This window comes from Mesoplodon densirostris, chromosome 10, assembly GCF_025265405.1.
Source record: "Mesoplodon densirostris isolate mMesDen1 chromosome 10, mMesDen1 primary haplotype, whole genome shotgun sequence".
Lineage (NCBI taxonomy): Eukaryota > Metazoa > Chordata > Mammalia > Artiodactyla > Ziphiidae > Mesoplodon > Mesoplodon densirostris.
Genome location: NC_082670.1, coordinates 82,780,953 through 82,796,769, shown reverse-complemented (window position 1 = coordinate 82,796,769; position 15,817 = coordinate 82,780,953). Strand labels below are relative to the sequence as shown.

Sequence of the window (15,817 nt, the reverse complement as noted above, 5' to 3'; positions counted from 1 at the left end):
TATATATGACTGTATATTAGGTATTAATTATTTCTGTGTTGTCTATGAGAAAACTAAACAATTGCTGCTCCAAAATTCATATAGTCAGTCATTGAAGGAACAGTAGTGAGAGTCCAGACTTACAATCCAATATTCTCTTTCTATTATCTGAAAAAAAAATATTAACCCTGGTTCCATTTATAGGCAATTTAGAGAAATTTTATTTTAAAACATTTTGATGCTTAACTCTTTCAAATATGAATCACATTTTCAAAGCCAGAGATTATCATTCTGAGCAATGACCATCTGATGACCCACCCATAAAAAATTTTTGGTATCACAGTTCCTACATCTGTAAAAACAGTATTTATAAAATCTGGCCCTCCTAAAAAGGAAAGCAAGGGAAGATGGCCTCACAGTGAATGTGCATCTATGCAGCATGTACACGGTGCTGACACGGGCACAGCATTTCACAATTGGCCGGAAACACCCTTGATCTTCAGCAAGCATCGAAAGCATTTCAGCCCCTCGGGTGGCAGAGCTCTGGGAATCCGTCACACTGTCTGTGACTCCAGATCTACTTCAAGGGTTGTGTTTTTCTTCAGTGCTCAGAAATTGTTGGAAAGGGCTTTCACTGTAATTGTTACTTGGCCCCAAGCAAGAGCCACCGAGGTTTGCTCAACTGCTCACCCGCACACACAGTCCCAGTACATCCACCCACTGGCACATTCTGTCTCCCGCAAGCCGTCAGTCCCTTGGTTGGCACTTACAATTTATTCCTCTTCCCAAGATGCACTTAGAGCATCCAGATTATATATTGGGGAGCGGGAGGTGGTTTGCTACATTTTGCTTCTCAGAATCATGATTTCAGTCAAGTAAAAACCTTGAAGAAGTTACCCTGGAGAAGTTACATTCTTCCCGCAAATGCTCCAATGCTGAAAATTCTATCACTTGTTTTGTTCTTTTTGCAGTAACTTTTTATGAAAGAAATATACATACATGGTTAAAATGTGAAATAGTACAGAAACGCAATAATTATTTTTAAAAAAGCAACAGTTCTCTGTCCCATCCCTTTCCATCCTCAGTCCCTTACCCCAGAAGGGACCCTTGCAAACAAGTTTGCTTTTATCTTCCTAGCTCTAAGTACTCTTCTTATACTGCAGTTTCTTGGTGTATTGATCATAGAGATGATTTACCTCCCTGCTGTAGTACAACAGATACTCACTTTGCCCTCTCCACTTTCCACCCCCCATCCTGTTACAGTTACATCATTATTACCAGTCACTTTACATAGTACCCATCCACCTTTAGTTCTTGTTTCATCCACAAGACGAGGCTCTGGACACCCATGTCCTTTTCCTTCCCCTGCTGCTGCTGCCAGCTGATCTCTTGTCCTAACCTGGGAACTGAATGACACACCTCTTCACACTTATCACTGAAAAATGTAATAACCTATATTTACGAATGTCTCTTGAGTCTAGACCAGCGCTGTCCAATAGAACTTTCTCTAGTGATGGAGATTTTCTATATCTGAACTGTCTAATACAGTAGCCACCAGCCACCTGTACTTGAAATGTGACTAGTTCAACTAAAAAGTTGGATTTTTAATCGCATTTTGTTTTTGTTTATTTAAATAGAATCACTTGTAGCTGTCTGATAGTGCCAGACCAAGCTTAGTATACAAGCCTAACTACCTAAAGCAACTTGATTTTCCAGCAGAAATGACACTAATAGCTGACACATCATTCTTACTTATTATGCCCCAGGAACTATTCTAGAAATTCGCTTAATAACCCAGGCAACGCTATGAAGAGCACTATTATCCCCATTTTATAGATGAGGAAAGTAAGGCACGGAAAAGTGAAGTAAATTGTCTAGTAAGTGTTGGATCTAGGATTTGGCCCTACACCATCCAACCCCAGAGTCAACCATTTCCCTGCACTTCCTCTAATCCCCATGATAAATGACCTCATGCTTTTTCGGATATTTCCATTCTGCTGATTAATGATGTGCTCGTGGTTCTCCCATGTTACTGGCCTGAGCGATGCTTATCACTGGGGCTATGTGCATTTAGATAGAACCCTGCCCATTCCATCTCTGCACAAAAAAAAGAGAGCATGAAAACTGGAGGCTGAGGAAAAATATGGGCAAACGTAGGCACTCAGGGCAAATTAGCTGATTTTGCCAGTAGAATAGAAAGGCTGTTTCTTTGGCGTGCAATTCCAACAGTAGTAATAGCAGCTAGCATGTACTGAGGACTTTCCATGTCCTTTATTCTGCCCCTGTATGTGTATCATCTTCATTAATCCTCACAACAGCACAGAGAGGTACAGATGATGAGGCTGCATCTCGAAGGTACTGGGAATATTAAAGGAGGTGGTTCATAAGAAACAGTGGAAACAGTGCCTGGCACAGGGTAAATAAGCAACACATGCTGCCTATTGTAATCCTGATATTTCATCGCCAAGTCTACCCACTGGTACCTGTGTGAATAGTCTTTATCTCTATTGTTTTTTCCTTTTCCCTGGTACTATAATTTTTCCTGGAGCCTCATTTCCAGAGCTCTTATTAATACTAAGATATTAATAGCCTTTTGTTTTACTGCTAGAGTATTTATAAACGTTTCAAGGTGTGGGAAGTGTTTCCTATTCCACATCCTTCCTAGCACCTGCCTCATACACCATCTAAGAGTCATATTTCTGGAAGGAATCAGGGGAAAACATTTAGCTCTGTGCCCTATTATAATAGGTAAGGACAGGAGGCCAACAGGTTAGACAAGTAGTCAGTCAACTAGTTAATGGTCATATTTAGATTAGGAATTTACATTTTATGATTCTTCCCCTACCCCCCACCCCAGTGGCTCCTCCTCTAGTCCAGAGGTCAGAAAATTTCTTCTGGAAAGAGGCAGATAGTAAATATTTTTCACTTTACAAGCCACATAGTCTCTGTCACAGAGACTCAGCCTCCTCCCTTGTAGGGTGAAAGCAGCTATCGACAAGATGTAAATGAATAGGCATGGCTGTGTTCCAATAAAACTTTATTGATGGACACGGAAATGTCAATTTCCTGTAATGTTCACATGTCAGGAACTATGATTCTTCTTTCGATTTTCCTTCATTTAAAAATGTGAAAACCATTAGCTCGTGAGCCACACAAAAACAGGCAGCAGGCTAGATTTGACCCACAGGCCAGAGCTTGCCAAGCCTTTTTTCTAGTCTATAAACTATAGATGGGAACACACTTGGTACAGTCAACTCGCGGGTAACGACAAGTGACTGAAACACTAGTAACAATATCAGGTAATACTTCTTGAGCTCTTACTAGGTACCAGGCATTGCACTGAGCACTTAACATGATGTCAGCCTGTTCAGCCTCACATGAACCTCCTAAAGAAGATATTGTTGTTACCCTCATCTTGCAGATGAGATTATAGAAGCTGTGGGAGGTTAACATGTTTTTTCCTAAGTTCATTTAACTAGTAAGTGATGGAGCATAATTCCAACAAGGCTCTGTCTGACCCGAAGTCCCTATACGTCCCACAAGTTGGCTCCTTTTCTCACAGATCCCAGGTGATCATTAGGGAAGAAATAGCTTTAGAATGACACATGATTTTCACAATATCAGCAACTTGACGTCCTGAAAGGACTCTGCACTTAATAACCAGACCTGGGCTTGGACACCAGTGCCACCACTTACTGGTTTACCTCTGGAGAGTTGCTTAACCTCTCTGAGCCTCAGTGTCCTCATCTGTGAAGCGGGGATGGTGAAATGAGCCTTCTAATGTTCTACAGGAATGATTAATTGAGTTAGTTATACATGAGGTGTCTAGCTCAGTGCCCCATACATACATGCTCAGTAAATATCATAGAGAATCAGGTGAAAATCAGCTGGTCTCCTTTTATAGTCAGGAGACCCAGGAATGCCCAAATCCTGTCCTAGACCATCAGTGACCTCCCCACAGCATCCTCCAGGAAAATGCATGCAATGGATAAAATTGGGGAAATAGGAGACCAAGTGACACCTTCTTGAATATCTTGGTTATCTATTGCTGCATAACACATTGTGGCAAAGTTAGTGGCTTAAAATGATCTGTTTATTTTGTGTACGATTTTATGGGTCAGAAATGTGGGAAGAGCTTGGCTAGGGGATTCTTTGTTTCCATGTTGCACTGACAGGGGTCACTTGCTTGGCTGGGCTGGGGCTGAATGTCTGATAGCTTGATGTGTCTCCATGTGCCTATTTCTCCCCCATATGGGGTCTCATCCAGCTGAGCTTCTCCACGTGCCTTGGGCTTCTGATGGCATGGCAGTCTCGGCAAAGCTGCACTTAGTGGCAGCTGGCTTTCAAGGGTGAAGAAGCAAAGCTGCTGGCCCTCTCCAAGATTAGGCTCAGGACTGATATGGCGTCACCTCCATCATATTCTCTTAGTCACGGCAGTCACGGGCCAGCCCAGGCTCAAGGGGGATGGAGGAATAATAGACCCCACTTCTCAATGGGAGTGATATGCCCACACAGGGAGCAAAATAATAAGCTACCGCATTGTAAGGTGGGCGTTGGGTCCATATTCCAATGCAGAGAACTCTTTGGAGCCCTGCTGGTCTCCAGGGATCTCTTTGTTAAGAGCTGAGGCCTGAGGATCCAAGGAGAAATAGAATAGAGAGAGAGTCCAGACCGCAACCTGGTACAGGGCCAGCAAAGAAGAGAGGAAGTAAGATGGCCAGGCCTCTTAGGGCAGGATTAGTCACAGACATCATGAAGCTTTCTAGCCATGAAACAGAACCACATACCTCAGTGTGCAGATGTTTAAGGTTTAACAACCCCACCCACTAGCAAACATAGCCCAACCTGTGCCCTGGAACCTGAACTATCAAATCAGCCCCTTCGGACGTGAAAGGAAAAGAGAATGTAAAAATAATAGGCAACATTTATTGAACACGTACTATGTGCCAGGCCCTGTGCAAAGGTTTCCACATACAGTGACTCATTTGATGCTTTGCATGTACTAAATGAATTTAATACAAGTCATGCTTAGAATAGTGTCCTGCACGTTTTAAGCCCTTAAGAAATCTCTTTTTTCCACCCTATGAGGAGGAAATATTGTCATTATCTCTATTTTCCAAGAAGGAAACTGATGCTTAGAGAAGTTAATTACCTGGCCCACAACTGGTGGCTGATCAAACCAGTTGCCAGCCCAGGTATCTGACTCCTGGCCTTGAGCTCTTACCTCTGTGCTGTACTCATACTGTAGGGACACAAGAGACCCTTTAAGCTCATCTCACAGAAGCAACAAATTCCTTTTGAATTGATAGTGCCTGGTCGCACTTTTCTTAAGTGATTCTTTAAGAGTGTTAGAGCTTGAATAACAGCTTCAAGAAAGCACTAGAAACGTTTATCCTGGGTACAGAGTAAAGAGTACCATGCTCAGAAGTTCATTCTGTCAACACATTTTTTTTTATTTTTTATTTTATATTGGAGTATAGTCGATTTACAATGCTGTGTTAGTTTCAGGTGTACAGCAAAGTGATTTGGTTATACATATGCATATATCTATTCTTTTTCAGATTCTTTTCCCATATAGGCCATAACAGAGTATTGAGTAGAGTCCCTGTACTACACAGTAGGTCCTTGTTGATTCTCTCTTTTATATATGGTAGGCAACACATTTTTATTGAGCCCCTACTATATACCAGGAAGTGGAGATAGTGAGGAGAGAAAAAGAAGTTCTTATTCCTCATAGAGGCTACATTCTAGACATAAGGCTGGTGATAGATGATAAAATTCAACTAATAAAATCATTTTACTGATGATAGTGGTACGAAGTAGCATGTTGACATACCAAACTGCCTCAACTCTCAAAAAAAAAAAGAAAGAAAGAAAAAACCCAGATCTCTAAGATCACCTGGGTTAGGGAAGTGGCGAAGGAAGCAAAATAGCATCATGATCCTTGCAGCAGAAATTTCACAAGCCAGACACTGAAGTAAATGTTGCCGGCCCCTTGAAAGAGTGGTGTGGTCTGCAGTTTGTAGGCAAAGACAGAGAAATCAGCTCCAAGTTCTTGTGAAGTCAAACAGGCAGGGGTGAAGTCAGCTTGTGCAGAGAATAAATTGTTTGCTTGGTTGGTTTTTGTCTTTTTTTTTTTTTTTTTTTTTTTTAAGAGACCACGGGGAGAAAGGAGAGCTCAGGCAGTCACTAATGCAGTGGTATCTGTTCAGACTTCTTTTTTCTTCCATCTTTGCGTCTTACCCACCAGATTTCTGTTTGCAAAAAGAGCCTAATCCACTTTCTTTTTCCTGTCCGTGCATTGATTTAATAGTAACAAACCCTGAGGTCCTCGTGGTCTGCACCTGGGTTGCTTTTTCCCCTAATGAAGCAAGAGAAGTGGTTTAAGCCCCCGCCGTGCTCCCTATCAAAGCTACACAGTGATTAACTCAGGTCCCCTTATTAGGACCAGGCAGAAGAAAATCCCTTAGTCATCAGCATTGTGAAAATCCTGGAATGGTGAGTGTTCAATGAAAAGATTACCTTTGGGCACCTGAAAAATAATGGAAGAGCTCAATAGAGTAACCATTAAGGCTGTCTACACACGCTAAGTCAGGTGGAGGGTCGAGGTAATTAGCTGGGACATTCAAAGCCAGAGAAACTGTGTTGGACCTTCTGCCCTGACTGAGTCGGTGCAGATAATTATTCAAATCTCTCAGACATTTTTCCTGGAGAAGCCATTCTAGGTTGTGTCTACACCCACAAAGAAACAAGACTTAAATATGACTGGTTTGATAGGTTTTTTTTTTTAACTGAATAATGGGCAGCTTAAGGGATGAGAGGTTCAAAGCTATAACTTACTAGCTGTGTGACTTTAAGCCAAATTGCTTCCTTTCTGTTAGCCTCAGTTTTGTCAACTGTAAAATGGGATGATTAATAGGACCCTTTTCCAGAGGTCGTTGTGAGGATTAAATATAACATATGCAATCTTCCTAACTCATCTCCTGGCAAGTCGGAAGCACTCAAGAAATGTAACTTACAGTTATGAATTGTTGGAGGGACATGACTTATTCTGGGTGTTTAGAGAGATTGTGCATTAAGACATCATCCAAGGAAGGGACTAGAAATCAAGGAGCAATTGCCTTTACCTACAGTCCCTAATGCAGTGCCTTGGACCTAAGACTTGGTCTTTGCTGCAGGCCTATGAAAATGTGAACAGGTTGCTCACTGACAGCTCATCTTCCCACCTTCAACCTTGGTCTCCATCAGACTCTCCTAGTTTGTGTCTCTTTTTCGAACCTGCCTTCCCAGAACTGGCTCTGTCTGGTCCAGGGGTGGGGGTGGGGTGTTCGTGGATACTGCTAGAGAAGGGACATTCTTTGTCGCACCAGAGGGGAAGGTGAGAAAGCAGGGAGATCAGGAAGTGAAGTCTGGCTGAAGTTACAGTTCTTGTCTCTCCCGTGAGGGCAATTGAGTCTCTGCAGAAAAAGGATGCCAGACCAGGTGTCTGGGGCAAACGCCTCTCCCGCAGCCTTCTCTCCTATGCCCCGGGACATTTGGCTTTGTACCAGAGAGCAGTAGGGATGTGTGACTGAATATACAGGGCACCCTGGCTTGGGGAACTGCCCTCTCACTCATGCCCTGGCTTGGCCAGCCTGAGGAAGGGGGCAGAGGTCTTTGCTTCTGCCTCAATGTTCTGGAGAGAAGTCCAGTGCGTACGGTGTTCATGGAATTGGCAGCAAGTTTGCCAGACTGAAGACCAGCTCAGATGCCTCCTGGTAACCTGAGGAGATCCCAGCATCCTTTTCATGGCAAGAAATTGCCCGTGGGCTAGAGGTGAGCAGTGAAACTGTCACCACGACCGCCAGGCTAAGGGGCAGAGGCTTTATCTACACCAGTAAGCCAGTATTGCCAGTAAGAAGAGGTACGTTTAGTAGCTTTTAGCACGTCCCCAGCTCTGTTCTGTACCCTTGGATGGATTACCTCATTCAATCCTCTCCATATTCCTTTGAGAAACATTATAATTGTCCCATTTGCAGAGGAGGCTCAGAAGTTAATTAACTTGGTCAAAGTCACCAAGCTAGAAAATGGCAAAGCCCGACTTCTAACCCTGCCAATCCTCAGCCCAACCTTTTAGCCATTTCACCAAGAAGATTTCTTTTAAAGTTAAAAAAGAAATGAAAATCACACACAAACACACACACTTTTGACAACCCTTGCTGGGAAAAAACACGTAATGACAAAATTTTATAAAATAGGTTGTGCTTTTTAAGAAATTTGTATTTTTTTCATCGAAACAACATGTATATGTAATGGGAAATAGTCTTGTGTAGATTACAGGTCTATTGTTTATTTGATCTAGACACAGTGTCTGGTGTGCGCTTGGACTTTCTGACCCTTGGCAATAATTCCAGACCCCTAGTGGGTTGGGAGGATCTGGTCCTTCCTCTCTACTTAGAGTATAGCTGGCCAAAAACATAGTCAGTCCTATGGATACTTCAAAGAAACATAATGCTTAAAAAGGTATCACTGTTGACATGAGGCAGGAGAGGGTTGTAGGGACCAGAGTTCTGATCCTGGTTCTGTCACTTTATTCACTCTGCTGTATCCCAACACGTATACTGTAAAAAAAAAAAAAAGAGAGAGAGAAAAGAGAAAAAAAAAAAAGAACTGGGCTTCCCTGGTGGTGCAGTGGTTGAGAGAACGCCTGCCGATACAGGGGACACGGGTTCGTGCCCCAGACCAGGAGGATCCCACATGCCGCGGAGCGGCTGGGCCCATGAGCCATGGCCGCTGAGCCTGCGCATCCGGAGCCTGTGCTCCGCAGCGGGAGAGGCCACAGCAGTGAGAGGCCCGCGTACTGCAAAAAAAAAAAAAAAAAAAAAAACGGAACTGATGGCAGCTTTCTACCTCTTAAGGAGATGAGCAACAGAGACGAGGAAGCAGCCTTAGAGGTCACCTCTCACATAAGGAAAGTCTCACATCGGAGCATCCTACATACCTCCTGCTTGAGCTCCTCCAGCAAGGAGGGTTTTTTTTTTTTTTTCCCCAGCAAGGAGTTCTTGATCACCAGAGATAGCCAGTGCCTGGCTGGACTGAGATAGCTGTTCGCACCTTCTTCTGGGGCCCCGTCATGTTACTCATTCATCCTGATTCTATGCTCTAGAACCACCGTGACCAAGTTTAACTCTTCAATATTGAAGGTCCTTGATTAACTATGTGAAAGTTTTCATTTCGTTTGCCGTTAGCCCTTCCTTTTCCAGGCAAGATGCCTTCTCCTTTACTTTTCTTGTAGAAGACACTTCCAGAATGCCCTGTATCCTCAACATCTTTCTTCAAGTTCAATGGCCAGAACCAAAAAATGATACAATCCTAATAGGACCACAGTTTACTCTGAGCTGTTTTTTCCTGTTTTTATGGGATGGGAGAAAGATCAGTAAGACTAAGTGCAAGTCAGCAGTTACCAGATTTTAAAAAAGACCAACAAACTGAAGGCTAGTGCGTGTAGGAGAGGGGATGGTTTTCGTCATGACATAGAGCTTGCCTTATCTTCCCAAACTGCTTTGAAAGGAATAGACTTTGGCTGGTGTCATTTTCTGGGTTGAAACTGCATGTTGGTGGTAAGAGTGGGTGTGTTTAAAGGTTGATCATTTCAGCTGTAGCAAAACTCCTACCAACTGCCAAGCACTAAGTCTACAGAGGGAAGGAGGCAATTTGTAGCTGAGAAGAATTGTTTTGTCAACACCTGCCCTGACCACTGATGCTTAAATTCCTCATACTTTCTACCACTGGTGAAAAGATCAGGAGTTCAGAAGGAAAAAGTGGGGCTCAGGAGACCCTTGTGTGAGTCCAGCCTTCTCTGTCTTCTGGCTCAGATCATGATGAAATAAATTCTTAAATTCTGTGGGTTTTAGTGTTCTCAGTAGTGAATAGATAAACATTTAATAGCCACCCTTTTGCAGGGTGGCTTAGAGAAGAAACAGTACGTGAAAGTGCTTTGCAAAGTGAAAAACATCATACAAATGTTATATATTCATGTACATAGAGGAGATTTGAAAAGAAAGCCACCTTCTTGCTCAAACTAAATTCTAGAACAGGAATAAAGAGGAAAGAGTTCGGGTTGAGAATCATTTAGTAAAATGTTATTTAGGCAAATTCTGGAAAGCTTTCCTCATACCCCCCTTAATGGCCCGGAGTGGTTTCCTTCACTCACCAAAAGCTTTGCAAGCATCCAGCTTTATATGCAACCCTGTTGGCCTTCAGACTAACTCAGGCAGTGGCTTCTCAATCTGGTCTGTTTATTCCTCAACCATCCTGAGGCCAGCACTGGTCACTAGCTTTTTCTCCTTCCTTCTACAAATTTCCCCTGAGTGCCCTTTCTAAGCTGGGTAACAAGTGAGTCACTGGGGAGACAGCTAGGGGCAAGACGTGACATTCTGTGGGGGACAGACATGGTACCAACATTACTGAGTTGCGATTTTGCAATCAGTGCTGCAAAGGGGGAAAATGGAGGGAGGGTTCTGAGAGAGTCTGCAACAGGGGACTCTAGGAATCATCTTGGGTGCTGGCGATGATTCCAAGGGATAGAATGCGTTGCCCTCTCGATAATTAACTAATTGATGTATGTTCCGACCTTTAAAGTTTATGAAACACTTTCCCGTACATTCTGTCACGTGATCACGCTCTCAGCCCTACAAAGTACACAGTGGTATCACCTTGTTCTAGAAATCGAGAAACCCAGGCAAAGAGACCCGAAGTGACGATCCCAAGGTCAACTAGTTCTATCACTTACAGAACTTTTGACTCTAAATCCTGGACTCTTTCCACCCCACCCATTGGCTCACTGACTTCCGTCTTGAGATTTGACGTTTTGAAAAGTGGCTTTGAGAAAATAGCAACAGGGAAAAACACTCCCCTGGATACTTTCCTGGGAGACATGGGGGTAGAGGTAGTGACTCCCAATGTTGGTCTCAGCCAGGTGGCGAGAGGCAGCCCACCTGAGATGTGAAAAGACATCTTAAGTGCTTGGGGCGCATCGCAGTCTTGGTACTTGCCAACAAAACTGAAAACGCTCCTCTGATCCCAGATGTAGCCCCTTGGTCTTACCTGTACTAAGTGGAACGTGTGTGACCCGAGTCAAAATGAAACGCATAGAATATCAGACATCCTCCTCAGGTTCTATTCCTCAAACCCAGCTGTTCATTGACTTCTCACAGGACCCAGAGCCCCGCCAGATCTGCTTGTGAATCGATCCTCTCAGCCCCCATTTATTCTGTGCTTGCTGTGTCCCAGGACTCTGTGTGTATCCACCCTTGTATCGACCCGCTGCAACAGTTACCTAATGGTATCTGCATTTTGCAGACGAGGTAACTGAGGCTCAGAGAGATGAAGTCACTTGCCCAAGGTCACACAGCTTGTAAGTCGTAGAGCTTGGATTTGAACCCAGATCTGACTCCAAATTCCATGCTCTCAAGCACTGTACGTACTCCACCACCCTCCCTCCACCAGAACTGAAAATAAATGTCATACCCTCTTCCTGCACTCCCCTTCTGGGTTTTTTATTATTTAAAACCAGGAGACATAACAACAGCCTTGGGACAGTTTTGAAGGGCTCTGGTACCCTCCCAACCCCCTCCCACAGACACCCATCTCCCTCTGGGTTAAGGGTGCCCACCCGCTACATCCCCTTCTCTTGAAGAGAGTTCCTGGGAAGTGAGAACTCAAAGACTCAATTAGGACCAACCTGTAGCCAGATTATACAAAGACCCCAAGGTACAAGAAGTGACAGTGGACTTAACTGCTTTTCTAGACTGGTGAGCTCTCCACTCAACGGCCTGGGTTTAGCTACAGTCATTTTTCTCCCTTTTCAAGGGAGGGAGGAAAATGCAGGTCTCCCACACCAGCTACAGAATCTCAGTAAAAAAATTTTCTGTCTTTTTCTCTTTCCTTCTCCCTCCCTCCCTCTCTCTCCTCTCCCTCTCTCTCTTTCTCTCCAAAGCAGTGGGTCTGGCTTGCAGGGTAAAAAAAATTAGCAAACAGATTTTATTTTTTTAGTACCTTTCTGTGTTTCCTGGTCAGCTCCGTCTGCCAGCATATTGTTTTAACTCTGATGGTGATACAGCATTGAGCTGTGAACAATTAAACATAAACACCACCCTCACTTCCACCCTCTTCTTTCCTCCTTAGGTGAAGGCAGCTTCCAAATATGTGGATGTACCTGTGAGTATTTGAAAAATGTTTTTGTGGGGTGTTTTGGCTTTCGTGAGAATTTTGATGGTGCTCTTTTCATTAGCTGCCACTAAACTGTGTAGTCCTGACTAGAATCACCAGAAGAAAGGAAGCAAAGAATATTTCACAGTAAAATTGTTTTGAGATGAGAAGAGGGTAGGAAACTGTAGTTTCCTTCAACAGGAGAAAGAGATCCTATTTTGAGGGTAAACCCAGTTCACTTTCATTTCCATTTTCATTGGTTTCTCTGGTATATTTCATTCTGTTATCATCCAGCTCCCTTCCCCTCCTGCGTGCACACCTTGGGAGCAGGGCCTTAGCCAGAAATTTGCACAAGGATGCTAGTATTTTTTTAAAACAAATAAATTCGGAATTTGTTCATTTTGGGGTCAATTCTGCAATTGTTTTAAGGGAAGCTTACAAAACTGCTTATAATTAGTGCAGACCTCATTAGTGAAGAGCAGTCTCCAAGTTCACAGATAAAGCACTCAAAGTTGCCCAGAATTTACATTTAAATTGAGGTTAAGTTCTACACATGAATGCTAGAGTGTGGGATTACCTGTGATAAATCAGGATACATTTATAGACAGACTTTGCCCTGCCTATTAGCAAAATAGAATTGGAGAGATTTAAATATATTCCAGTGAAGGAGAAAAGAAAATGATTCTGTTTCTCCGTTTCTAACAAAAGAGGTGTGAGTCTATTATAAAATATTAAATTTAGAGAGCTTATCTCAACAGCCACCAACAGTCTTGTACTGAGGGTTTCTCATTCTGAGCGTGATTAAGTACCCTCCTTGTTCAAATACTTATTTGTTAAAATTTGTTTTTTTTCTAGAAGGATTTATATTAACATTTAAATTCATTTCCCCAGGAAGCTAAGTGTGTAATGGTTTATTGGCTTATTTCTCAAAGGATGGCAAAATGGAAAATTGGAGTGAGTTTAGCATTAGCATATATTTTGTTTGTTTAATGAAAGAATGTACAATCAATAACTATGCTTTGAATTTATATAATACTTCTCATTGGGGGAACCTCAGACTCCTTCACCTAGATAGTCCTTATAACAGAGAAGAGAAAAAGGTCACGTACCTGGAGCAAGGAGAGAAGTTAAGTAATTTATTTTCCCAAGCCCCAAAGTAGAAACTTTCAGTTCACAGGGAGCAAACTACTCAAATTCTCTGAGCTGGTTCTCCATCCTTAAAATAAAGGTAATAATACCCACATCACAGACTTGCTGTGCAGATGAAATGGCCCATACATGGCATGCTCAGCAAGGTACCTGGCACTCACTAGGCATTTCAGCAGCAGGAGCAAGGCCCTTGGGTTGAGGGAGGGGCGAGGGGGTCCTCTGCTCTATGGCACGGCGGGGGTCGGAGGGTGGAGGTGAATTTGCTGACATCCACCCTGGCCTGCGCTGGGCTTCAACAGTAACAGAAATGGAAATTCTAGTCCTCAACCCGAAGATCTGGTAGCTGAAGTCTGTTTTCTGTTATACCTTTAAGCAGAGGGGAGATCTCACCAGTGAGATATAAACAGGCTACCGGTAGGCAAAACCCAAATACTTGGGGGAAAAAAATGATCTGGCTGAAATTCTTGAGGAGGTCACATTATTTGGGGTAGGTCAGAAAGTCAAGTATTGGCACTGTTAATTGGTTCAACCTACTTCCTGCCAGCCAGGCTCAGATTTATTGTAAAGATGAGGAAACAATGGACTCTACGTCAATGTGAAAGGGAACAAAAATCAATGAGCCAAGTTTCGGCCCTCCAGGGAGGCAGAAGGAAATGATGCCTCATGTCCCCAAATGGGGTCCATTTCCCACCGATGATATACAATACCATAGAAACAGAAGCTGCAGCCAAGCCTTATAAAGCAGCCACTGTGTGCCAGGCACTGTTCAAAGCACTTTACGGGGCTTCCCTGGTGGCGCAGTGGTTGAGAGTCCGCCTGCCGATGCAGGGGACGCGGGTTCGTGCCCCGGTCCGGGAAGATCCCACGTGCCGCGGAGCGGCTCGGCCCGTGAGCCATGGCCGCTGAGCCTGTGTGTCCGGAGCCTGTGCTCCGCAGCAGGAGAGGCCACAACAGTGAGAGGCCCGCGTACGGCAAAAAAAAAAAAAAAAAAAAAAAAAGTCCTGTTTCTTCCAAGCCAACCAAGTGGCTTCTTCACAAACAATGTCTTCCACACATGGATGGAGTTAACCATACAGACATTTACATAGTCGTTGTTTGTTTAATTATTTTCTAACATCTACATCCTATGCCATCCGTCTGTCCAGGCCGCACTTAAAATAAACAATGTAATTGTGAGATATTAAACACCGTCACCTGAAGTCTTTCCCATGGTGACTAGATAGCCATGTGGTATAAAGCTTCATTTACCTAACAGCATCAGTTGTTTAGTCAAGAATATTTTCCATCTACAGCTACAAGTTAGCTTGTTGGTTGGTGGACAGTTTTTATTTTAACCATTTTGGTTGAAAACCTGCTTAGAATGCACTGCACAGCCTTCCCTGCCTTTTTCAATAGGGAACTGACAGTACTTGAACATTTTCCCTATGATCAAGGATCACCATTGTGACTGTCTTTCCCCAGTGGCCCCGCTCCCCTGAGGACCTCTCAAGGTATAGGGGCCTCTGCCCTTCATAGCCCCAAACCTCAGGGGATGCTGAGTATACATGTCTGGTGCTCCAGTTTGGCAGCCTTCTCCCTCAAGTTCAGGGTATCTCGAAAAGTGATAACTTTAATCAACACACCTGTTTCAAATAAGTCCCCTCATCCCTCTTTCTGGTCCCCCAAAGGATGGAAAACAGACTTGTTAGAACTGGACGTAAAGCTGGTTAAAACGGAAGATGGTTGTGAGTGGGGAACCAGAGGACTCTGAGAAAACACATTTCAATGCAGACTTTGTCATTTTTATTTTGACGTTGGTCTCTCTGAAGCCCCTTTTTTCTTCTTGGTTCCAAAGTAGGTTCCAAAGGTAGGTCAGGTTATAAAGTGATAAATCTTGTGGGGGGGAAAGAATCATAGTGGCTCATGTTTATATAGCAATTTACGACCTTTGAGGCACTTTAACTTCCATTATTTTAGCTGACTATCACAACAATCCTTGAAGGTAAGTAGGGGAACTATTATTAATCCCATTTTACAGATGGTATAACCAAGGCCCAGAGAAATTGAAATGATTTTCACAAGCTCCAATGTGTGGGGGATCCAATAAAAATCCATGTAGTGTGACTGAGGAGTCTAAAAAAGGAGGTGGGACAGGGGCTTATTCATTCACGATTTTGTTCATTTGGCAGATATTTACTGAGCACCTACTATGTGCCAGTCCTCATTTATATGCTGAGGACACAATAGAAAATAGAGCAAATAAAGTCCCTGTATTCATGGAGCTTACATGCTAGTGGGAGAAGACAATAAACAAATAAATATATAATACAGTGTCAGGTATTGGTGAGTGCTATGAAGAAAAATAAAAGAGTCAAAAGATAGAGACTCATGGAGTTTACCTGGGTGAGCTGAACCGCACTGATTTTTTTTCCCCAAGGTTTTTAAAACATAAATGAAGTGTCCCTTTGAGGACAGTAATTTAGTGAAAAGAGAAGGAGTGGTGAAGATAACCATTATTGTA

The 15,817-nt window shown here is 43.3% G+C and overlaps 1 protein-coding gene across 16 annotated transcripts in view; it reads left to right on the top strand.

The window, feature by feature from the left end:
• The window catches only part of CADPS (calcium dependent secretion activator), a 481,350-nt gene that overhangs the window by 424,483 nt on the left and 41,050 nt on the right, over positions 1–15,817 (top strand). For all 16 annotated transcript variants that reach the window (XM_060111563.1, XM_060111565.1, XM_060111566.1 and 13 more), the window contains one exon: positions 12,145–12,177. In XM_060111563.1, the coding sequence (XP_059967546.1) occupies positions 12,145–12,177 (33 nt within the window). The remainder of the gene's footprint in view (positions 1–12,144; positions 12,178–15,817) is intronic.